At 51.1% G+C, this 25,890-nt stretch overlaps 1 protein-coding gene across 2 annotated transcripts in view; it reads right to left on the bottom strand.

The window, feature by feature from the left end:
• SUSD4 (sushi domain containing 4) overlaps positions 1-25,890 on the bottom strand; it is a 90,171-nt gene that overhangs the window by 9,867 nt on the left and 54,414 nt on the right. For both annotated transcript variants that reach the window (XM_029934942.1, XM_029934943.1), the window contains 3 exons: positions 22,138-22,350; positions 12,612-12,785; positions 10,133-10,321 (listed from right to left, as the gene is read on the bottom strand). In XM_029934942.1, coding sequence (XP_029790802.1) covers positions 10,133-10,321; positions 12,612-12,785; positions 22,138-22,350 — 576 coding nt within the window. The remainder of the gene's footprint in view (positions 1-10,132; positions 10,322-12,611; positions 12,786-22,137; positions 22,351-25,890) is intronic.

The following is a 25,890-nucleotide window of genomic DNA, read 5'->3' as shown; positions in this document are numbered from 1 at the left end:
TTCTATTTCCATGAAGAAATGCCATTGGAATTTTGATAGCTTTGAATCTGTAGATTGCCTTGGGTAGCATGGACATTTTAACAAATTTGGTCTTCCAACCCATGAATGCAGGACAACCTTCCATTTGTTTGTGTCACCTCCAATTTCTTTCATCAAAGTCTTACAGTTTTCAGTGTACCAGTCTTTTACCTCTTTGGTTAGCTTCATGCCTAGGTAGTTTACTCTTTTTTCTTTTTTAATTTTAATTTCAATTTTAAAGACCGCCCACATGCAGCCCCTCACTTGAATGTGCTGAGTCTTGGAAGCTTGACTGCCCCACATTCTCCCACAAATGGAGCTTGAGAACTTGTTTGGAGGTCATAGGAGGGGCACACAGCCACTTGTATGCCCTTAACCATCCTCCTCTATTAGGAAAGGTCTTCTGCTTCTACTAAGTGTGAAGCTTTGGGAGGGAGCGTGGAGAGCTGAGGGAGGAAGGGACACCTGCCCAGCCAGCCAGACCAGGCAGATCAACCCTGGTGATCAACAGGTGACAGATGTCAGAGCCAGATCACCCTCTCAGCCTATTTAATTCTTTCTGATGCGATTGTAAATGGCATTGTTTTCTTGATTTCTCAGTCTGATGGTCTGCTATTTGAGTATAAAAAAGCAGCAGATATTTGTATATTTATGTTGTGTCCAGCAACTTTACTAAATTCATTTTTGGAAGAGTTTTTTTGGTGGAGTATTCAGGGTTTTCTATATATAGTATCATGTCATCTACAAATAGTGACAGTTTTACTTTTTCTTTGTGTGTCTTTATTTATTCCTTGCCTAATTGCTCCAACTAGCACTTTCAGTACTATGTTGAATAAAACAGGGGAGAGTGGACATCCTTGTCTTGTCCTTGATCTTAGAGGAAAAGTTTTCAGCTTTTCATTGTTGAGTATATTAGCTTTGAGTTTGTCATATTACGGCCTTCTTTACCTTGAGGCACATTCCTTCTACACACATTTTGTGGGGAGTTTTTATCATAAAAGGACGTTGAATATTGACAAATGCTTTTCCTGCATCTATTAAAATGATCCTATGACATCTATCTTCTATTTTGTTAATGTGGTGGGTCACGATGACAGACTTACAAATGTTGGACCATTCTTGCATCCCTGAAATAAATCCCACCTGATCATTGTATGTGACCTTTTAAATATATTGTTGAATTGTGCTAATAATTGCTAATTATGCTAATAATAATGCTAATAATTGCTAATATCTTGTTGATTTTTGCATGACTATTCATTGGGGATACAGGTTTATAATTTTCTTGTGTTGTCCTTATCTGGTTTTAGTATCAGGGTAACGTTGCCTTGTAAAATGAATTTGGAAGCATTTTCCTCTCTTCAATTTTTTGGAAGAGTTTGAAAGGATTTGCCATTAAGTCTTCTTTGAATCTTTGGTAGAATTCACCAGTGAAACCAACTGGTACTGGACTTTGGTTTCTTAGGAGGGTTTTGATGACTGATTCAATCTTCTTACTAGTAATTAGTCTATTCAGATTTTCTTCATGATTCAGTCTGGGAAGATTGTAAGTTCTAGGAATTTATCTATTTTTTCTATGTTGTCCATTTTTTTTTTTTTTGGTATGTAATTGCCCTGGTAACCTCTTTTATCCTCAATATTTGTGTGCTCCTGGCTATAACTTTTCCTCTTCCATTTCTAATTTTGAGCCCTTTCTTTTTTTTTTTTTTCCAGGTGAATCTGGCTAAAGGTTTGTCAATTTTGTTTATTTTTCAAAAACTAGCTCTTAGTTTCATTGATCTTTCTATTATCATTTTAGTCTCTATTTCATTTATTTCCTTTCTGATCTTTATTGTGTGCTTCTTTCCACTAACTTTGGGTTTGGTTGGTTCTTTTTCTAGTTCCTTTGGGTGTAAATTGTTTATTTGAGGTAGGCTTGTATTGTTACAAACTTTTCCCTTAGAAACACTATTACTGTATTTTTTAGATTTCACTATGTCACATTTCTGTTTTCATTTTTGTCTACATTTTTTTACATCTCCTTTGATTTCCTCTACGAGCCAGCAACATGTTATTGAATCTCCACATATCTATTTTCCCAGTTTTCTTCTTGTACTTGACTTCTAGTTTTATACCACTGTGGTCAGAAAAGATATTTAATATGATTTCATTCTTCTTGTGTTTATCACGACTTGCTTTATGGCTTAACCTGTGATCTGTCCTGGACACAGAGTTCCATGTGTACTTGAAAAGAATGTGTATTTTTGAAAAGAATGGTTTTCAGTGGAATACTGTGCATATATCTGTTAACCCATCTGGCATAATGTGTCATTTGAGGCTGATGTTTCCCTATTGATTTTCTATGTGGATGATCTGTCCATTGATGGAAGTGGGTGTTAAAGTTCCCTGCTATCATTGTATTCCTGTCAATTTCTTCCTTTAGGTCTGTTCATATTTGCTTTAACTATATAAGTGTTCCTATGTTGGGTACATATGCAGTTATAAATGCTGTATCTTCTTGTTGGATTGACACCCATATCATTATATAGTGCCATTCATTGTCCTTTATTACAACCTTAGTTTTAAAGCCTCTGGTAGAAGTACTGCTATACCAGCTTTTTTGTTCACTTCCATGTGCATGCGATGTCTTGTCTTTTTCCATCCCTTCACCGTCCATCTGTGTCCTTACCTCTGAAATGAGTCTTCAGTAGGTAGCATATGGATAAGTCTCTTTAATCCATTGAGCTACTCCATGTCTTTTGATTGGAGAATTTAGTCCATTTACATTTAAAATAATTATTGATAGTTACATACTTATTGCCACTTTGTTAATTGTCTTCTGGCTATTTTTGTAGTTCCTCTCTGTTCCTTTCTTTTTCCTTCCCCTCTTCTCTTGTGGTTTGATAACTTTCTTTAGTTTTATGTTTAGATCCCTTTCTCATTTTCTTTTGTGTATTTACTAATACTTTGTAGTTACTGTGAGGTTCACATATATCTTAATATATCTATAGCAGTCTATTTTAAGTTCATAGCAACTTAAATTTGGACACATTCCAGAAATCTACATTTTTATTCTTTCCCTCACATTTTATGGTCATTATGTCACATTTTACATCTTTTCATTTTATGTATCTCCTAACTAATTAATGTAGTTACAGTTTTTTGCTAATTTTGTTTTTTAACTTTCTTTTTTTTAAATTTTTTATGTTTTTTATTTATTTTTGAGAGAAAGAGAGAGAGAGTGCTACCAGGGGAGGGGCAGAGAGAGAAAGAATACAGAGGTACAGAATCTTAAGCAGGTTCCAAGCTCCAAGCTGTCAGCACAGAGCCTGACACAGGGCTCAAACCCACAAACCATGAGATCATGACCTGAGCCAAAGCTGGACACTCAACCAACTGAGCCACCCAGGTGCCCCATCTTTTAACTTTCAAAGTAGCTTAACAAGTGATTAAGCTACTAACTTTACTATATATTTACTTTTTTGAGTGAGTTTTTTTACTTTCACTTTTTTTGGTTATTAATTGGTGCCATTTCTTTTCAGCTTAAAAATGTCCTGTTACATTTCAAGTTTAGTAGCAATGAACCCCATTAGCTTTTATTTGCCTGAAAAATCCTTTATCTCTCCTTCAATTCTGAATGATAACCTTGCCAGGTAGACTATTCTTGGTGGGGAGGTTTCTCCTTTCAGCCCTTAGAATACGTCCTGTTTCTACTGAGGAATCTGCTGACGGCCTTATGAGTTTCCCATGTATGTAACAAGCTGTTTCTCTCCTGTTGCTTTTAAGATTCTCTCTTTATCTTTAACTTTTGACATTTTAATTACAATGTGTCTTGGTGTGGATCTCTTTCAACTCATCTAGTTTGCAATTCTTTGGGTTTTCTGGACATGGATATTGTTTTCCTCCCCAGGTAGAGATGTTTTTAGCCACTATTTCTGCAAATAATTCTCTACCCCTTGCTTTCACTCTTCTCTTGGGACCCCGGTGATGCAAATGTTATTTCATTTGATGTTGGCCCAGCGGTCCCTTCTGTTACCTTCATTTGTTTTTGTTTGTTTGTTTTTCAATTAATTTTTTAATATTTTATTTATTTTTGAGAGACAGAGAGAAAGAGACAGAAAGAGAGAGAGAGAGACACAGAGAGAGAGAGAGAGACAGACAGACAGACAGACATTGTGAGCAGGGGAGGGGCAGAAAGAGAAGGAGACACAGAATCCAAAGCAGGCTCCAGGCTCTAAGCTGTCAGCACAGAGCCTGACCATGAGATCATGACCTGAGTCGAAGCCAGATGCTCAACCAACTGAGCCACCCAAGTGCCCCTGTTACCTTCATTTGTAAAGCCTCTGTTGTCCTTTTGCTGCTCTGTCTGTGTGAGTTTCATTGCTTTCTCTCCCAGCTCACTGATCCATTCTTCTGTTCTGTCCAGCTGTTGAACACTTCTAGTGTATTTCTCAGTTCACTAACTGTATTCTTGGGCTCTGTGACTTATGTTTGGTACTTTCTTGTTTTCTGTCTCTCACTGTGTTCATCCATTCTTCTCCTGAGTTTGGTGAATATCTTCTAGACCAATACTTAGAGTTCTTTGTCTGGCAGATGACTTATCTCTGTATCATTAAGGCCTTTTTTAAGGTTTTGTCTTATTTTTTCAAATGGAACATATCTTTCTGTTCCCGCATTCTGCTTGACTCTCTGTTTGTTTCTATGTGTTTGGTGAAACAGCTACCTCACTCTTGAAGTAGTGGCCTTTTGTAGGTGATGGAACTTCTCATTCACCTGCCCTAACTCTTGGCTGTCTCTCGAACCTTTGTGATTGTTTAAATTGCCTGATCTCATCTTGGTAAGTCCCCCTTGTTGAAAGTGTGCCAAGACCCGTCCATGTTCCAAGGGGAGGGACCTCATTCAGCACCTCACTTTAGGCTGACTTGAAGCCAGATCCTTGGGCAGCAGCTTTTAAAGTGTGCAAATATATACAGTCCTGTGAGGGCACAATCATAATCCTTGCTAGTCTCTAGACCAGGAGATGTGGAGGTGTCTCCTGGATGACAACTGCAAAACTTGGTCTTTCTAGATCTGATCTCATCTTTTCCCATAGACCCTACTGGAAGAAGGACTTCTAGTTCAAGGATCTAGTCTTCTAATTCAACAGTGGACAAACAAAGAATCGCTAGAGGAGGGTCACAACCAAGGACTCCCAATTGCAAGTTTGGGCTTCAACCATCTGTCTTTCCAGCCCTTGCTACCTGCCTCAGAGATGCAGCCATGTGACCTCTGTCATTAACCTGCTCCCAGGAATGCCTGTCACCAGATGCCCACTATCCTGAACTACTTCCAGGCCATTTGAAAACCTGAATGTGAGGAGAATGTCCTGGATACTTAAGGATTCTGGATGGCTTTTCCCCATGTAGAGAAAGAGCCCTTTTCTGCAGCCACAGTAGACAGCATCTCTTGTGGCTCCCAAGCATGGGACTGAGGGGATTCTGGGCAGTTAGCACATCCTCCTAGAAGGCCCAGGGGTGTCTGCAGTCCTCCCTCCAAGGCTGACTCTACAGATGGTTTGTTTGCTTACTTTCGTGTCCCCCAATATCCCTCCATGCTCCCCCGTCACGCCGCTGGGCTGCACCCTCACACACGCCGGCACGATGCCTCGGCTAATGCACCCTACTGAGCTTCAAAACGTTCATCTTCCATATGAGTGAGACGTTCAGAGTCTCTCTTCTCCCAAAGCTCACGGTGACAGAAAACATGCTTCTGTTTGGTCTCCCGGAGAAAGAACCAAACCCCCCAAATCCCCGGGGAGACACTTTCATTTTACTCTTGTGTTATCACCTACTAGGGTCCTAGCACCCTTCCCAAATGCATGAACCCTTGGGAGAGGCAGCTGTGTGCCGACACCGGGGTGTCCGCAGTGAAGCTGGCCTCCTGATAATGGGACTTGCTATCTGGTTCTCCCCAGGAGACTATAAACTCCTCGGAGTAATGAGTTATTTCTGGTTTTTTTTCTGTGTGATTCCTGTGCCCAGTCTGGTGCTGCTCTGTGCCTAGCGGGTGTTCAATAAACACGCCCGGCAACGTGATCTGAATCCTTAGCCCTCAGAAATAAGAAAACACCCCCATGCATTGTCAAAGGTTGGGTTTTGTTTTTTTAAAAAAAAGATTTCTTGGATTCTGTGCCTGTGCCTCTGTGTGCGTGCATGTGTGTGTGTGTGTGTGTAAGACACAGAGAGGGAGGAATGCTTCAGGGATGCAGGCAGACTGAACAGTGGACGATATTAAAGTACACAAGGATGGAAAGCACAGGCGCCCGTGTCGAGCCGGCTGGCACCCAGGGACCCGTGCACCAGGCACGCTGTCAGGCGTATTTATCCACACACATCTTGTCTTAAATGACGGAGCAACGTTCTGGTCCAAGACTGTGTTTTCGGGTCTTTATACTCCCCTCCCCCAGCACAACCAAGGGGACAGGGGCTCTAGGACCATCCGCTCTCAGTGAGACAAGAGTCCCGAACGCAAGGACACACAGCCCGTACCTTCAGTAAAGCGGTGGGGCCTCTCCTCCCCAAGTGTAAGCCCCCTCATGAGGCCAGGTGTCTGTTCTGGGATTGTGGACACGTGGGTGCGGCCACCGGGTGCTGGGGCTGGGGAAGCCTGACCCCGCCAGGCGCCCTCCAGCCAAGCAAGGCCAGGAGGCACTGCGTGGCGGATGAACCGGGGCCCAGGAGTGGAGTCAGGCTGACCTTCAAGGTGCCAGGCTGGGCTGTGAAAGGAGACACCACCCTGGTGGGCCCTACGTGATGGTGGGAGACAGCGGGTCCCCTGGCCTCACGTCCCCTGCAGCTGGGATTCCCACAGGACAAACAAACAGATGAGTCCCTTCCTGTGTGTTCCTTCAAAATGTTTTGACTTTTTAAAAAATGGCTATAAAAATATCCCGTTGCTTCCCTGCTGGACCGTAAAATAGTCAGAACAAGTGGATAATGTGCCCTGGCCAGAACATGAGCTTCAAGGTGACAGAGACCAATGTCTGAGTCCCAGCTCACCAGCTTACTGGTGGTGTGATTTGGTGGGTTTCTGGAACTTTACAAGCCTGGGTCTGCTCATCAATGAAGTGGGTTAAAAGCAGCAGCTGCAGGGGCACCTGGGGGGCTTAGTCGGTTAAGGGTCCAACTTCACCTTAGGTCATGATCTCACAGTTTGTGGGTTCGAGCCCCATGTGAGGCTCTGTGGTGACAGCTCAGAGTCTGGAGCCTGCTTTGGATTCTGTGTCTCCCTCTGTCTGCCCCTCCCCTGCCCACGCTCTGTCTCTCACTTTGTCTCAGAAATAAATAAATATTAATAAAACTGTTTAAAAAACAGCACCTGCCTCGATAGGAAGACTGAGTTACTGTGTCCAACATTCTGACACATAGTAGCCTCTCAAAGTGAATGGCGGTGACTGTGATTGTTACCTGGGATTCACCTTATCCACAGACACCAGAGCAGTCAGAACAGAGTCACAAGGTACCAGCATAAAAGCTCGGGTACCCTGTTGGCACAGCCATGCCAGACTCACCTGCTTATCTAAATTCTGAGAGTGATGATAATGGTGGACACTTGACGGACCCTCACTGGGTGCTGAATTACCACACTAGATCCTCGCCGTCTTGGGAGGAATGAATAATCATCTGTCCCATTTTGCAGGTGCGCAGATGGAGATTGAGAAGGTAAGTGACCCACCTCAGGGCAAAGCGATTAAGGGGGAGACCCAGGAAGGGAGCCCGTCAGGCTGGTCTGATGCATTCCGCTCAGTATGCCACACTGCCTCCTGATCCTTGTGGTGACCCCTTCTCCTGGCCCTTGACAGGTCTGGAAAAGCTGGGGCTGGGGGAGCTGCAGGGATACTGACAGCCGATGGGCTGGGGGCCACAGTGAGCCCAGAAGGGGAAGGGCTAAAGCGCTGTGGAGAGAGGCTTCCTTGGCACAGCCACCCAGACCCAGGCATTCGGGGACCAGATCACCCCTATGTTTAAAAGCCCCTGAGAGCATCCTTCTTCTCCAGCACCGTGCATGGATTTTCACTGGGCCATCAGGAAAAATCAAATTGATGACCAGTGACTATGTCATATGAATAAGTCCTGCCTCTCACAAACATGGAGCACAAATTCAGTGAAGCTGAGGAAACACCAATGCCAGGGCCCCTCCGGCTAACCGCTCGCAAAGTGTTACTTTGACCCAACTTTTAATTCATCCCCATTTCTATCAAGTCTTGAGACAAATCTGTACTCTGTCTCTGGGTCCAGGATCGTGGCTTTGGTGTCTCTAGCTGGTGAGCGGTGCAAGGTTCCCCACCTGGGTTCCGCAGGTGACTTAAGGGGCCATGCTGGGGGAATAAAGGTTATCTAAACACTCACAACAAAACCCGAGGTAAGATGTGTTATTCTGATACAGGCGGCCCGCTGGGCCACGGCCCTCGCTGGGGAGGGCGTGGGGGGTGGTATGCACCCCACCTCCCAGTCCAAACCTCCACGCTCGCTGTACTTGTTCACATCGTAGTCTCCAGGCTCCACAAAAACAGCATTCCAAGTTTCAAAATGGGGCCAATCAGAACGCGACGCTTGAAAACGGTCAAACCAAAGTTGAAAACGTATGAAAACAGGCATTTTGAACTGAGAGAATCCTGACAACACCTCCCTCAACGGAGTCTCAGCTTCTGGTCATCTGCACAGGGAGACCCTTCATGACCTTGAGTCCCCTCTGCTGGGCCCAGGCTCACCTCAGCCTGTGGACCAGATGGGGGGACGCAGATGCCCCCTCTCCCATGGTTAGGGTCACCAGTTTAACAAAGGAAAACCCCACACACTGGGTTATGTATCAATTCAGATTTAACAGAGTCATTTTCCACCATGACTTAAGTCGCATGCATTACTTAGGGCACGTTCATAGTCAGAAATGGTTTGCTGTTGGGGCACCCAGGGGGCTCAGTCGGTTCAGAATCCGACTCCAGTTCAGGTCATGATCTCATAGTTCATGGGTTTGAGCCCCGTGTTGGGCTCTGTGCTGACAGCTCAGAGCCTTGAGCCTGCTTCAGGTTCTGTGTCTCCCTCTCTGACCCTCCCCTGCTCATGCTCTATCTCTCTCTCTCTCTGTCTCTCTCTCAAAAATCAATAAACATTTAAAAAATTTTTAAGAAATCATTTGCTGTTTATCTGAAACTTAAGTTTAACTATGCACCCACATCTCATCTGGCAATTCCCCTGGGGGGATTTGGGACAGGCAGGCAGTGGGGGCTGGGCTCTAAGGACTCCCCTGCCATTGGTCTCCGGCAACCCCTCTCCCCCTCCCTGCAGATGCTTCAGCCCATCCCCACTCCAAGTCCAAGTCCCTGGAGAGGGATTCCCCGGGCCACTTCCTGCGCCGCATGCCCACACACCCAGGAGAGAATGCCATGCTCTGGTATCTTCTTTCCCAGGAGAGGCCGCACACACAGGCTGCAGATGGGCTCCTGGCTGGAGCTTTCTTCCCCCTCCCCCTCCCCCTCACCGGGCTCAGACACCCAGAAGTGAGCTGGTGTTTGTTCTTTGATCATAATTTCAAGAGCTGCATTAAAGCGAGGGTGGAGCCAGCGTGCCCACCTTTCCTGGCGGATGTTGGTGCGCTCGAACCCTCAGACACAGGCCTGATCCTGTCCTTTTGCTGATCAGTGCCCCTTCGAGAACCACAGTCTAGAACAAGCACAGGGAAGGGGCTCTTGGTCTCAGGCTTCCAAGTGTGTGTTCCCAGCACAGTGTTTACAGCTAAGCCCTTCAATGCTCCGAAACAGGAAGAAACATTGACACGACAATAAATGAGGGGGGAGATTAATGACTCCGTATTATAACCTGTTTTCGTTTAGTGCAGAGAAAATTAATTTTTGAAGACATTTCATTTAACTCTGCAATACGGTGCAGTTTAAACTCTCATGCTGAAAACTTTTCTCTTTCATCCCCTTTGAGCCCAGAACGGGGGGGAGCCAGATTTACAACAGTTGTCAGTTTCACTTCTCGGCCGATGGCCAGCCTCACTGCCTCGGCTCAGGGAGCAGAAGCTACTGGGTAGACTGTAAGGCTCAGTGCTCCCGGCGAAACGTCCACTTCAGTAACCCAAGATGCAACCTCCTTACCTTCCAGAGCAAGGCACCGGGGTGGGCTGGACGACCAGATGAGGTTGTGTAAGCACTCGAGACGCTCTGACCCCTCCAGCTTAAACCCGGGAAAGCAGTGGTAGGAGATGACAGTCCCCACGGGGAAGGAGGTCTGCAGCTCGGAGATGTTCACATAGCCGTTAGAAGAGGAGAGTGGTCGCAGGCAGCCTGGGACAGGGGAAAGAAGGGGACAGTCTCGCTTGGTCACCTCTGTGCCTCCTTCAAGACTACCCCTCCAGAGGATTCGCCCACTGGAGACGTGACCTGGCCTCTGAGGACTGAGCGCCATGGACAGACCTCCTCAGCCACTCACCCATTGTACGCGTGACTCGGATGTTAGGTTTTACAGTTGCACACGGCAGGAAGGGTCAGGGCAGCAGGGATGGGGGGAGGAGGTGCAGCTGTGGGGCCCTGGCCGGTGGCTATAGTCCTGACTGCACCTTAGAATCACCAGAGGAACTTGTAACAAACGCCAGCGCCCAGTCCCTTGTCCCGGGTCCATGGACGCTCCCCCAAGTGATCCGAATGTGCCACCGGGTTAAGAACCGCTGTGGGAGGAACGAACACCCCGACTGTTTCAACGGTGGGGGGTGAGACCCTCTCGCAGACCAGCCAACACCCAGGGTTGACCCCATCTGAGACATGTTGCCACATGACCTCTCCACAGCCTTAAACGATTTAACGTTCGAGCTGAACACTGATGGAGTTCGTAACAAAAGCGAAATGTTGGGGAGCACGGGCAGGGTGGGAATCAGGAATGAACAGAATCAATAATTGAGATGAAAGGACACGCATGTCCATGTGAACATGTGATGCATCGGAACCCCGAGCACAGTTCAGATGAGCCGACGTGGGGGACTCTCGCCTCCTCCCGGAAGGGGTGTAGTTCTGAGCCGCCCACACGGCTAAGCTGGCTTCCCCTAAGGAACAACTAACTGGAGGCCCACAGCGGGCCCCAGGGGGCTGTTACCCCCGAAAAGGGGGCCTCGGGACAGTGCTCCCTAGCCACCCACTGCGCAAAAGCAGACAGAGGGGTTATAACTCAAGTAGTAAGTCAAAGAAAGGAAGATATGCTGGGGGGTTGGAGACAGCTGGTTCTAAACACAGCAGGAGAAAACGCCCTTTGACCCCACCGTCAGCGGGCTTTCTATTTGCACCTCTAGATAATAGCAGGCTCCTCCTAGGGCTTCAGCCCCTGTATCCACAGGTGCAAATGAAAGCCACCCGTGAAATGTTATTCTAAGAGCCAATTATCTTCCCCCCAGGGCTCCCAGGGGTCAGGCTGTCTCAGGCTCTCAGGCCCCCACAGGGCTGATGGCAGGCGGGCAGTGCCTTAAAGCAACCAGGCAGGTGGAGGGGAGGGCATGGACCAGGGCTCCTGGGGGCGGGGCACAGGTGGGGGCCCCAGTGGTGGGGGACAGGGCACAGACTGAGCCACGGGAGGAATGAGGCTGAGCTGCAGGGCTGACGGAGGAAGGACGCCTCTCCAGCTGGGGTGGGCCTACTCCTCCCAGCTGTGCTGAGATCCGAGTGTGGGGCAGGGGGCGGAGGGGCGGGGGAGCATGAGCCCTCCACAAGGATCCGCCATTGGGCGTTTTTATAAAAATAACCAAGACCGAAAGAGCTCATAAAAGGGCAGGAGTGCTCCAGTGGTGTGAAAGGGAACCTTCAGAAAGTGGGGAGCGGCAGCATAGGTGCACGGAGTTTCCGCAGAGAGGCCGGCAGTGTGGTGGCGCGTGTCCCCTATCCCCCTGGGCCCCCCCACAGAGGGGCCCTGACTCCAGCGCTCAGGGAAGGAAATCACTTCTCTCCAACCACAACCAGAAGAGTGCCGGAGCCTGGGAGCTGGGGCCCTCATGCTGCGGCGCTCACGCTGGGCGTCAGGGGCTCCAGCCAGCTCTGTGGACGAGCCTCGCCTCCCTCCCCCCAGATTACCAGCTATGCAGGGGCTTGTCGGGCCTTCGGTCCAGGTCAGGTGTCAAAAAACAAAATCAGAACTGATGTGAATGTGGGGACTTACTTTCACAAACAGGGCCCTCAACGTTGGCCCAGGAAAAAATTTAAAATACAAGAAATATTGACTGTGCGGTTTGGAGGAAATCTGAATTTGATTCTTTTTCTGATCCTCAGGCATTATAAAAAGGGTTCATGTTATTGAGAAAAAATAGTCTCCGTAATATTAGCCTTAGTTATATTCTCACCATCACTGAAATGAGTATAAATGCTGTTATTTTCGTTATATATCCAATAATTTGTCATCGTGCTCATGGCCCGGTCACCAGTCTCCTATCTCCTAAACCCCTCTTGCTTCTTTGTGTGAAGGAGACTCCGAAGTGCTGAGCAGTGAGGTATTTCCGCCAACGTTTTCACAGGGAGGGCGCGGGGACCGTGACACCGGTGCAGGGGGTGGGGCCGAGCACAGGCCCACGACCTGCGGGGACACGGGAGCCGCACCCACCTTGACACAGGGGCAGGTTGTCCCAGGTCCCATCATCGCGACACAGGGAAACCATGTTGTACAAGTCGGGGTAACGGATCTTGAAGCCTTCGTGACAGGTGACCATCAGCTTATCTCCGTGTCTGTAGGTCTTGTTACCAACGTCAGCATCTTCCACCTGAGGGACGCGGCAATCTGCAATCGCGGGAACAGGATGCGTCACTATCCTGACTCCCACGGGTGGTTCGCAGCTTTGCTCCTCTTCCCGGATCCACCTCAGGCTCCCACTCTGGGCTCAGGTCCCACCCACAAGCAGCACAGCCTGCTTCTCAGGGACACAGGAAGGGATGGAGGGACACAGGGAGAGATATGGGAAGGGGCACAGGGAGGGACATGGGAAGAGACACGGGGACGGACACAGGGAGAGACACAGGAAGGGACACGGGAAACGACGCAGGGAGGGACACAGAAAGGGGCACAGGGAGGGATACAGGGAGGGACACAGGGAAGGATACAGGAAGGGACGGAGGGACACAGGAGGGACACGGGAAGGGACACAGGGAGGGACACGGGGAGGGACACGGGAAGGGATGGAGGGACACGGGGAGGGACATGGGGAACGACACGGGAAGGAGAATCCCGCCATGAAAGCAACTTCATCTCCTGCCTGTGGCACTTGATACCACACAGTGAGCTCTCAGAGATTCTGGAAATGAGTGAAGAAACACAAGAGCTGGGGGCTCACGCCGCCGCCCATGTGGTGGTCCTGTGCGGCCCGCCGCCTCAGCCTCTGGGGGACAGAAGGGGACAGGGCGGGATTGCACCTCCCAAGGGTTCAGGGCGAGTGGCTGTACCGCCTCCCAAAAGCGCTGCTGGAGTAGGTGCAGAGGTTGGGAGGGGACGGGCTGTCTGGACAAGGGTCTGAAGAACAAGGAGTCCACACAGCAAATGGTCAAGAGGTATGATAAAGTGAGTGACGTGGAAGCCGCCTCCTCCAGCGCCGTCACATGCACAAGCCTAAGGTTTATTCCTGCTATCGGAGTCTGGAGGCCCTGCCTTATGGGTGGGCTGTGCTCCACGCTTTGGAATTTTTTAAGACAATTCTTACTGAATCCCCCACATGGTTGGAACAGTATCAACAGAAACCCTGACCTTCCAGGTCCTCGAAGCTCTGAACTGTCATCTCTGAGGTCTGGGCGGCAGAGGGAAGGCGGCCCGAAGCTCTGATGTGGGGCTGGGTTTACTGGGAGCAGCGGGGAATCTGACCCCAAAATGCCGGCGCCCGGAAGGCCTCCAGGAGAGAAGGGCCGGCAGCTCTGAGGGACAGCGGCCAAAGTCCAGGCTCGCCCGCAGCTCTGCCTTCCTCTCTGGTTCTCGAGAGTTGGGACTGTGCCGCCCACTTCCTCCCACGTCCCCGCTGCTCTTCCAGACTCCACACACATCTAGGAGAGAAGAAATGCCCCGGGGAACAGGACCTCAAAGGCCCTGGGGCCACCGCCCTCCAGGCCTTCCCTTGGCTTGAGGATTTCCGCAGAGACTGTCCCACAGGAAACACTGTCCTGTCTCGAAGTCGACCTCTTGGTTTTGAGCTCCGGACAGTGGGAAGGGGTTTCCCCCTGCTCACGTTTAACCAGTAGGCTCCCACCAGAACAGCCGAGTCCCCCCAGAATCAGTGCCAGAAGAATTCTGATCCTAAAGCAGGGCTGTGCCCGGGACAAAGGATGGAACTGAAACAGACAAGCTGTAATAAACCCTAAGTCACACCTGGATAGGAGCGAATGGCATGCAGAGCTGTTCTAAATTTTTACCCACAATGTCTGGTGCCCAGTGCCCCCGCTGGGGGAGGGGCAGGAAGAATCGCGTATGCCCCCATCAGCCGCCTGTAGCCGTAAATAGCTACAGACATTATTTCTGTGGAAACAGACAAGCCAGGATCTTTACTGTCTGAAAATAATGTAATCTTCGTCAATTCACATGGAAATAACACAGGTTTTCTATAGCACAAATGCATCCAGGCGGCAGCAAGAAGTTTTAAAAGTGGCTGTAAAAAACACCACTACCAATATCCATTCTCTCATGCAGAACGGGGTCAAGGATCAAATCCTCGGTAGATGGCGCTCAAATGGGCACTTTGGGGACGTAACTGAGAGATTATCAAAGGTTTCCCTCCTAGAAATTCACCCGCCTGCCATCACTGCCAGCGGCCCTGCTTTGGAGAAGGGGATTTGATATCACAAATAGACGAAGGAGGGGACATTAAGGCAGTGTTATGCATTTATGCCGAAGAACAGATGAACTGATCACAGTAGTTAGCACACAGCAGGGTCCTGAAGAATGGAGCAGAAACAGCAAAAAGAAGTTTTAAGAATATGTACCATGCACAAACTTTACTTCCTTTTCAAAGTGTTAGTTGCACGGGAAAACGAACCTGATTCCCTAAAATGCCAGCTTCCGACACGCTTCAGAAAGCGTTTCCTGGAATGTGAGTTCATAATCCCCACTCCAGCTATAAAGGGTTCCGGATTGTGCCTAGACCAGCATCTGTAAAGTTTATTATTTGCTCAGCCATCTGTCCCATTCGCTGGCTCGCTCCTGGGCTCATCAGTGGCTACCAAGCACCGTTCTGGGTGCTGGGCACAGATAGACAGTTGGGAACAGCACCTCACAGCAGGTGCGTGCAGAGTGACTGCTAACAGGTAAGTAGACGGTGAACTAGAGTGGCGGGCCACGATCGTGGCTGTCACAAGCAGGTGCCAAGGTCATGCACAGACACTGAGCAAGGGCTCCTTGGATTTGGGAAGACAGAACAGGTGCCCTGAGGAGAGGACAATCATTAACGTATCTGGGAGAAGGTTTCGAGCACAGGGAACAGCTGCGTGTCTGTGGGTCCAAAACACAGTGAGCAAGAGGGAGGACAGGCCCCTTGGGGAAAAGACCCCACGGTGCCTTGCAGGGCAGGATCTGGGGTTGACTTCCCGCGACGCGCGCGACGGGCAGCTCCTGGAGCTTGTGAAGCACAGGCTTCTGTCCTCCTGTCCTCGAAGACTCTGCCACACATGCCCCGAGGGGTTACCTGGCCCAAAGAGAGGCCTGATCTTTGCCCTCAGGCCTGGGTCATGACCTCCCTAGGACACCGCCTCCAGCTGAGTATCTGTTCACCATGGGCCCTCAGGCCACAGCAGATGCTCTGTGCTGACGCTGTGACTGACGCTGCGGAGCCTGGGTCCTTGCGGGACCCGCTTGGCTTCTGGGGAGCTGGAGACTGAGTGGCGTGTGGGGCCAACCCCGCCTGCGTGGCTGGGCCCTGGGGACCGCGGTGGACACGGCCGTCCGTGCCGCACCACCACCACGGGACTACCAGAGAAATGGCACCAGAGGTGTGTTTGGGAGCATTCGCAGCAGCACCGTGGTGCTCCCCTTGGCGCCACGGCCAGCAAGCAGATGGTCCTCTGCTGACCATACACCACGTCACCTGGCAGCGTCCCTCACCTCACGTGGTCTCCCCACATGGACATCTCATCCTCGCTGATCCTCACAGAAGAAGGTGAGGGCAGGACAGCAAGATGCTTAGAGAGAGACCACGTTCACGTACTGTTATGGTGTATTGTTATGATTATTCTATATTTTAAAACTATTTTAGAGAAAGAGCATGAGCCAGAGAAGGGCAGAGAGAGAGGGGGAAACATAGAATCGGAAGCAGGCTCCAGGCTCGGATCTGTCACCATGGAGCCTGATGCAGGGCTTGAACTCACGAACCGCGAGATCATGACCTGAGCCAGAGTGGGACGCTTAACCAACTAAGCCACCGGGGCGCCCCATATAATTATTCCACTTTATAAATAATTATTGTTTATCTCCATCTGTATCTAATTTATAAGCTACATTTTACCATAGGTGCTTCTGTATAGGACAAAACACAGTTACACAGGGTTTGGTCCACCTACAGTTTCAGGCATCCTCAGAGGGTCTTGGAACAAGTCCTCCACGGATAAGGGGGGATGTCTGTATTTGTAACAGACCTAGTTAGAAAAATCCCGAGTGTCCATTAATGTCAGAACGTTCAAATTCTGTTCTATTTATAACAGAACACTATGCAAATGTACCAACTACAGCTGCGTGGAAAAGTAGGCATGAATTTCACAAACAAATAAAAAAGTTTAACTTAAAATATTTACTGTATAAATCCACGTATATAAATTCAAAAATTCAGAAAAAAGTAAATTAAAGTGGTGCCATGCTTGTGAATGCACACGCCTGAGCTGCATGATAACCACATGCGCTCCTGACCCAGGTGAGGGGCACCTAGGGGGGGCTCCATGGGCCAGTGATACCCTGACCCAGGAGAGGGGCAGCCTGGGGGGAGGGGGGCTCCATGGGCCAGTGACACCCTGACTCAGGAGAGGGGCAGCCTGGGGGGAGGGGGGCTCCATGGGCCAGCAATGCCCTCGTTTCACCTGAGAGCAGTGACAGGGCTGTCCACTATCTGCTAATTCTCTGGGCTGTGAGGTTTCATGTGCTTTTCTATAAAGGTTATGTTCTATGAATTTACAAAAACAGCAACACAATTAATCCAGAAAGAACAAGGAGTTCACTGGGAATGAGTCATCTTGGCTAAACTGGGGCCTCTGGCTGGGCAAGCAGGGAGTGTTCAGCAGAACCTGGGGATGACTGACAAGGGTGGCCTTTAAATTTCCAAAACCATAAGTCATAAGTATTTCCCAAAGTCAGAGGTTGCTGGGGAAATGGGGCTGGTCCCCAGAGTCCTGGCCAGAACACAAACCTACCTGACTTGTTACTTTTTTCTTGATAAATAGAGTCTCACCTGCTCCAGCAGTAAAGGAATTTGCACCTTCTGGAACGTCACCTTCACTCTCAGCGACAAGGAGGTGACAAAAGCACCTGTTTCCCAGAGCTGAGCTCACAGAAGATGTAAAAGCAGATGGTCCCCATGCCCTCCAATGGCTGTGCCCAGAGCGTCCCCCCTCCCCCTCGAGGAACCTGCTGAATCCAGACACCTGGTGCCTACGCCCCAAGCAGGTGCACTCCTCACGTGGCCTCAGGCAGGTGCTGTGAACCCCCGCAAGTGTGGCACCAGCAGAGACCCCACATGGCTTCCACTCCCACAGGCCCCAGTGGGTCCCCAACACATGTGGGCTCGCAGCAGGACTATGGGGACACGGCCCAGCACCAGCGCCAGGAAAATGAGTCCCCACTGTGGAGGGTCTGGAAGGACACGGGTGGGGAGCCCTGCATTCTTCACAAGCAGCCAACCTAATTCTGGGTACGTTCAGCCTCGAGCTTGTGAAAACCTGCTTTCTGGGGAATCTGCATGATCTGCCTGGTGCTTGGGGCTCCTGACAATCACCCTGTGCCCTTTGCACTCGGTCTGACCAGGGTCTGCCTTCCTGCATGTGCCTGCCACTGTGACTCCCAGTGAGCCCACCTCCACAGCCCCTGCACAGAATGGGCATGGCCCCAGCACCCCTGGACATGGGGACAGGATCCCGACACCCCTGGACACCGGGACATGATCCCAGCACCCCCACGACATGGAGACAAGATCCCAGAGCCCCTGGGACACGGGGACAGGACCCTGGAACCCCCAGGACACAGGGACACTCCAGACAGGTAGAAGGGCTGTGCTGGCCAGTGGAACTGTCTGTGGTGTCTAGCTGTTACCCTGTACGGATGATAACTGATAATTTGTGTCACTAATCTCCTCTGTGTCTCTGCACTCTGACCTTATTTACTCTGGATTTGTTTTTCCTCTCAAGTCATGACCACATTAAGTTGAAATCTTTTTAGGAACAAAAACCAAACTCGCACTGAAGCCACAAGGGAGGGGGGAGGGGTGGCTTCTGCTACAAGAGGCATAAATGAGAAGGGACAGTCATCCCGGTAATGGAGATGGGGACAGGAACCCCTCTGCTTTCCCACCTGAGGAGGCAGCAGTGAGGGCGGGGCACCCTGGGGACAAGCAGGTGCTGTCCCTGGGGACTAGGCTGCTGTCTGGCTGCCCAGGCCCAAGGCAACAAGACATTTCAGGTGATGGAAATACACGCGGGAAGAAAAGGATTCTAAACAAACATCCTTAGGGCGTCTCTGTCTGGGTGAAGTTCCCGGAGCCATGGGACAATTCGCCCTGACCCAGGGATGACCACAGGAGGAGCGTGACGCCCTGTGGTCTGCGGGGAGGGGATGCATGGAGACCCAGCAGCGGCTCCCCCAGGATCCAGACCACCTCGGCCATGACCACATGAGGAGGACGGAAAAGGAAAGTGCTGGCGGCAAGTGGAACCCCGCCCTGCTCCCACCTTCACCGAGCGCCCGCCCAGAACAACCAGTGGCATCCTGGAGAAGGTTCCAGGCCCTGCTCTTTCTCGGGCTCCCCGGGGGGCTCTGTAGGAGGAGCACTGAGCCACGAGTCCGGATGCCATCCCAGCCCTAGTGTGTCTGCCATGTGGCTTGCACTCTCGGGCTATAGTGTCTCCCTGTGCAAATGAGAGCACGACACTGTCCGACTGTAGGAGCTCATCTCCCAGGATCCGCTTCATTCCAGAGAATGCTACGTTCTCCCCCTTGTAAACACTATCGACCACAACCGTGTCCCTACGTATGCCGGCCTCCAGCTGTGTTTTGTGTAAAATCCAATTGGGAGTTAAAAAAATATGCAGAGAGCTGGCCTAACTCCTAACCTTTCAGTTCCAAGGCCTGAAAAAGTATCCTTAACACATTCTTGATATGAGTAGTCCACGCACTTTGTGAGCCCGGGGCTTGAATGAATAGACACAACACCTCCCCCAGGGGGCGTGGGTCTGGGGTCATGAGGATACATGTCATCCCCCTCCCTGGAGGTCACCATCCCGGGGAGCAACACCTGCTCTTGTGACCCACCACCTGGGAGGCCCCTGAGTGCCTGCATGTTCTCGTCCATTAAGGTCATAAAACCTACTTGATGGGGCTGGGTAGTAACCACAGAGGACAGTGCACAGGTCCCCAGGACTCATGCAGACCTCTCCTTAAAACTCGGCACTCTTGGAGAGCAAGGACACACAGGTAACATGTAGGCACACAGGTAAGGTGCAGACGCACAGATGTGCACTGGATCACTTACTCAGAGAAAATGATCAGACTGGAGTTCAGGGTCTCAGGGAAGGGGGGGAGGCCCAGCCCAGGTGGAGCATGGTGGCAGGTCAGATGGTGGACATCTGTGCCAGCGAGACAGGTGCCACCTCCCTCGATGGCTACAATGCGTTTTCATGCATATAAACTCACTTTCCAAAAATCTGCATCTCAAGCAGAACTGGCTCTCAGCATGACAGCCTGTGACAGTGACAAGACCAGGGTCTGGACCAGATCTGTCCTAAATTGCCATTTAACTCCAGGCAGGCTCTCGGTTCCTCTGGGACTTGGTCTCTCTATGGGTCAGACAAAAACTAGACCAGAAGGAGGGTTTGGACCACATGTTTCTCGGGGTCCCTCCACCCTGAGCACCAGCCCTGCTGTTCGCAGTAACCACATCTCCTCAGGAGTGGCCTCCGTGACAAGAAGGAGGTTGGACACCACCTTGCAGAGGAAAACACGTGGAGGCTCCGAGCCTGCTGCAGTGCTGTGTGACCCCGAGAAAGCCGCAAGCCTCTCTGAGTCTCACTTTCCTAATCATGGAAGCTGCCTCGTCAAGCCGAGGATGAAGAGGAAAGTGCTTCTAAGTGTCACGGGCTTATCTGAATTATGATCACTGACTACTGCCATTACTACAGCCCCAAAATTCAGCACTTTGACACCCGGCCTGAGAGAGAACCAATGAATTCAGCAGCCCCAGTGTCTGTGCAGCACCGTCCAGGCCACAGAGGGACAGCCACGCACACATCAGTGGAGAAGGGTTCAAGTTCTCACCTCTGTAGGACGCCTGTGGTGCCCCCGCCCCTGGAACCTACGATCAGTGACAACCATCTCCACCAACAGGGCATACAGGCCACCCCTTCACGCAGATCTTCCAAAGCCCAACAAAATTACCATTAATATTAAAAACAGCTGCTACTAAGAAAAGCAATTTCTGTTCCTCCAAACTTTCTAACCCGATCCTGAGAGCACGACAGATGCCCGGACCCCCTTTGGAAAGAGTGGCTTTATTTTGGGGCACCCCGGAGCACAGCCCTCCCCATACACCTGGGGCTGTCCATGGCAGACGCTCCTTTCCTCTGGAATTACCACAGGCTACGTGGTCACGCAGGGCCGGGAAGAGGCCACCTTTAGGTAAGCTTTATTTTTCTTTATTTTCCAGGACAGACGATGAAATAAAATATCTCTATCTCCAGGCAATAACCTTGAAGCCCACATGTCTTCTTCACCTTCTGACGTTCCTGAACTTGCCCGAATTTTAAACACTGAGTATCTTAAACCATAGGTTTTAGCAGGAAAGTCTGTATTTGCAAACCAAACACATCTTTAGTTAATAGGACCTTATGGAAACCGCAGCTTGCATGGGCTGCATGTAAGCAGAAAATATGAATTTATGGGGCGGGGCGCCTAGGTGGCTCACTTAGGCATCTGACTCTGTTTCGGCTCAGGTCATGATCTCAGGGTTCAGAACCTGCCTGGGATTCTCTCTCCCACAGTCTCCAGCTTGTTCCCTCTATTGGTGGGTCTGTTCCTCTTCCGTTCTGTTTATTCATCAGTTTTGTTCTTTAGCATCCATACAGAGGTGAAATCACGTGGTATTCGTCATTCTCTGTCTGACTCGTTTCACCTTAATTCTTTGCACGAATTTTGGCTCTTTAAAAAAATACCTTGAAAATCAAAGCAAAGGCAACGGGAACTCTCGGGGCAGGTCACAGTCCCCACGAGGGCTGAGCCGGTGCCCCATCAATGCCTCCCCAAGTCAGTTATGTGAAGACTTTCATAAGGATCATCTCTGCTACATCAGAGTGACAGCTCCTAGGCCACAATGACAGCTCCGTGCTAAACCAGAATCAACCACAGGGCGCTGGACCAAGATGCTGAGGCTCTGCTGGCCTCTGACACACAAGCCAAAATGCGCCCCCCACCCCACCAGCTGTCCTTAGGGCTCTCTTACGAGCTCTACGCACCTACAACCAAAGTCTCAACAGCCGACGGCAGAAGGCTAGCAGTGACTGCTGCGTCACCAGTGACTGCAGGATAATTGCCAGAAATAAACGTCAACCTGGTTCTGCAGGCCCTGCTGTGCTCCCTGCTTAAACGGTCCACGTCTAAAATAAAACTGATCAGTGATTTACGTCGCGGTATGGACAGGTACCGTTTTGACCAAGCCGTTTGTCGCGCTTTCTCTTGAGTGACACGGACACGAGAGAGAGGCTGGTGGCTGGTGGGCCGCACGAGTGGCTCTAACATTCTCCGAGCCGCTCACTCGCACTGAGGGAAATGGTGATAGTGGGGTTGGAACCGGGGCAGAAGAGGATCACGGTTCCTCCTACCCCGGGGGCAGGTCATCACAGGCCCGGCCCTCGCCAAGCCGCCTTCGGTCTGCATGCAGGGCCGGCCTGCGCGGGCAGGGGGCGCACTTTACCTTCTTGTGCACAGACAGGCTTATCGCTGGGGATCCAGCCGAAGGTTCCGTTAGGGTGTCTCACACACAGTCTCTTTGTGGGGCCCTTCAGCTTGAACCCGTCTTCACAGTGAAACTGGGTGACAGAGCTTTCAGGGAAAGCCCCTCCGCTGGGCGTCCTGAAGCCGTTGTCGGGGACGCCTGGGTCCGCGCACGCCTGAAGGTCATCGAACCCTACATTGACAGAGAGAAGAAAAGGTGCCTCTGAATGCGTCCCCTAACGCCGAGGGCCTGCCCACGTCAGGGACAGACGCTGCCAGTCCGCACGCCGTGGCCACACGGCTACACCACACGAGAGACCAGAACAGAAACCCTGCTCGTGACTCGGGACAGTGCTCGCCGGCGACCTCTGTCCCATGACCGACCCTTCGCGGAGGCTCGAGGAGTGGAAGCCCTAAGAGGAACAAATTGGTGAATACCATCGGGCGCTGGCCGGAAAAGAGGAGGTGGAATCTGAGCCAGGCCCTGCAGGACAGACAGACGGCATTCCAGGGAGAGAACAATGTTGGAGAGGCAGGGATGGCGTCCTGGCAGGGCTGGCCTGGGCAGTGAACGCCCCTTCTCCTCCCCACCACCTCTGCCCCAGGCTCCCAGAGGTCCTTGTGCCTTCCTGCAGGGAACGGTGTGAGGAACAGGGTGGCCCATGCTGAGCTGTGAGCTCCTCATTTTTGTGGCCCACAATCCTTCCCACACAGAAAGCTCCCCAGAATGGGGGGCGGTGATCGGGAGGTGGGGCCGCTCGGGAGCGGGGGGGGGGGGGGGGGGGGGGGGGGGGGGGGGGGGGGGGGGGCGGGGCTGGAAGCGGGGCGGACAGCTCTGTGAGCCCAGGACTTGGATGCGGTGTGGCCAGCGGGGAGTCAAGGCAGGAACGGAGTCCTGGGCTGTCGGGTGCGGCTGGCACACAAAGTCACATTAATGTCAGGCGCACAACACGGTGAGCCTGCAGTGTGTATGTGACGCTGTGGTCACACAAGCCGAACTGCCGTGGTCACCACACATTGCTGTGACAGCACCACTCAACGTGCTCCCTGTGTTGTGACTGTCTTCCCTGGAGCCCCCTTCCCTGCGCCCCTCCCTGGACCCCTTCCCTGCACCCCTCCCCTCCAGCAAGCACGTGAGTTCTCCAGATCCTTTGTGTTTTGATTCCACCAAACCATAGAGTATTTGTTTCTGTTTCTGATTTATTTCACTGAGCAAATTCCCTCAAGGTCCATTTATATTGGCACAAATGGAAAGACTTCATTCTTTTTATGTCTGCATAATATTCCGTCGTATGTATAACACTTCTTCGTCCATTCATCAGTCAGTGGACACTGGGCTCTTCCCGGAGCTTGACTATCATAAATAACACTGCAAATAAGCCCCGGGATTCGTGCATCCTCCCGAGTTAGTGTCTTCATTTTCTACCCAGTAGTGGAATTACTGGGTCGTAGGGTAGTTCTATCTGTAAGTTTCTGAGGAAGCTCCACACTGTTTTCCACAGCGGCCGCCGCAGTCTGCATTCTCACCAACAGTGCAGAGGGTCCCTTTCTCCACATCTTAGCCAACACCTGTTGTTTCTTGTGTTGTTGATCTTAGCCACTCTGGCCCGCATGTGGTGGTCTCTCATTGTGGTTTGATTTGCATCTCCCTGATGATGAGTGATGTTGAGCATCTTTTCACGTGTCAAATGGTCATCTGGAAGTCTTCTTTGGAGAAAGGTCTATTCAGATCCTCTGTTCATTTTTTAATTGGATTGTTTTTTGGTGTTACATGAGTTTTTCATATATTTGGATATTAACTCCAGGGACTAAGAGCTTGAACAAAGGTGTGACAGGGACCAGGCTCATGTCTTGGCACTTCTCACCCAGGCAGAGGACAGACTTGCACACAGCAGGCAGAAAGACCATCAGAAATGCCTCCCAGGGATGAGCTACACCAGGATCCGGGGACAGTTTGTGAAAGGCAGACCTGTGGACCCCGGTGCTCTGGCGGGGGGGAGGGGGAGAGCAAAGCACTATCCTTCTGGAAAGCTCTGCAAATGGCTCTGAGGCAGCTAGTTTGGCTCTTGAGAGGGCCAGCAGTTGAGGCATGTGGAGTCTCAAGCTACTGCAGAGGTCCTGGCGAGACATGACAGGCCACAAGAGGCAGGAGTGGGGCAGAGAGGCTGCAGGAGATACTAAGGTCACAGATGCACAAGTTCAGGGATGGAAGAGAAGGCAGCCAGGGGGAGGGGAACGGGTTAAGGGAGGCATCTAGGATGGCCCCTAGGTTCTGGTACTGAGACTGCATGCGGCGGACAGGACACAGTGAAAGACCACCTGGGACCAACGGCAGGTGCCATGGGGGATGTGGGGAGTCTGGGTCCGTGTGGCACCCAGGCAAGGTGGGGGTGACCAGCTGGAGAACCAAGTATGAAGCTGTGCACTCCGGAGCTGCACGTCTGCACACCCACAGCTGGCCGGCCCTCTGGAACGGTGAGAAGAAGGCACATGGATGAGACAGAGGCACCCACGAAGGGGAGGAGAACACAGGAAGGCATTACAGAAGGAAGGCAGGCAGCTGGGCAAAGGCTCGAGACTCACCCACTGGATGAAGACGAAGGACCATCCATCCATGGGGGCCTGGGCAGGTGCAGGGCTGGAAGGGTCTGCCAGGGGGAGGCCACCTGCCTAGGTGTCAGGGGGAAGAGTGCAGAGAGCCTGGGCTTGTCCTCCAAGGCGCTTAGTGTGAATGGAAGAACACAGGCAAAGTCATCCCTGCATTAGGGTCAAGAGAGGGGCTTCCTATTATCGTGTTAAAATATTAAGATTAAAGAGATCTGAACCTGTCTGCACGAAGCAAGGAGAAAGAAAGTCCGCAGATGAGGAGGGATGGGGAGGCAGATGGAGAGGGGGACCAGCCCTGTTGGAGGGACTTGCCTTCCACTGAGGCAGGAATGGGGTCTGCCAGAAAACCCACTGAGGGAAGGACGGTCCCCAGAATGTGTCCACCCTCCAGGACTAGTTCAGGGGTGCCTCCCCAGGAGTCATCCCTCCCCTTTCAGAGTCTGACCAGGGGCCTCTCTTCCCATCAAGGATCCTGTGCCCACCCCTAGTAGAGTGCTCTTGCCCTGACAGTGTTGAGGTCTATGTCATGGCCCCTCCCACTGGGCTATGAACTCCTGGGGGAGGGAGAACTGTGTCTTATTCTTCACCTCCTCAGTCCCCAGCATGTTGTGTAGTGAGTGGGCATTCCACAGGTGCTCCTGATGGAGGAGGGAGGGAGGGTGAATGGAGGATGGATGGATGGAGGATGGCTGGGTGGATAGACGAATTTAGATGTACACCACAGATGGGGTAGGCACAGACATGCTCCCTCCTAACACTCTCTCGCCCTCCTCCTTTCTCCTAAGTGGACTGAATTCCTCACTTTACAACATTATTCCCATCGGCATCTGCACACACCTCCCTCTCCTGCCTCTGCAGTGTAGGGCTGGGGGCAGAATGGGGGGGGGGGTTGGGGATTTGGCTGAGCCACGTCTCCCTCACACTCATTAACCAATAAGCCACACTGCTCATCAGAGGCACCGACCCCTCAGCCTTGTCACACCTCCCTGCCCCAGCCAGGAAGCCGTTGTCTCTGAGAAAAGGACAGATCACCCAGCTGAGAGCTGAGCATCGGTGATTCGTCAGAAGGGCTCCTACTCCCGTAATTAAGGAGGAAACTATGCTGTGAGGACAGAGTTTCCTTGCC

Source organism: Suricata suricatta, chromosome 3 (assembly GCF_006229205.1).
Source record: "Suricata suricatta isolate VVHF042 chromosome 3, meerkat_22Aug2017_6uvM2_HiC, whole genome shotgun sequence".
In the NCBI taxonomy this organism is placed as follows: domain Eukaryota; kingdom Metazoa; phylum Chordata; class Mammalia; order Carnivora; family Herpestidae; genus Suricata; species Suricata suricatta.
Note: the sequence above shows the minus strand (reverse complement) of the source record. Positions and strands in the feature narration are given on the sequence as shown.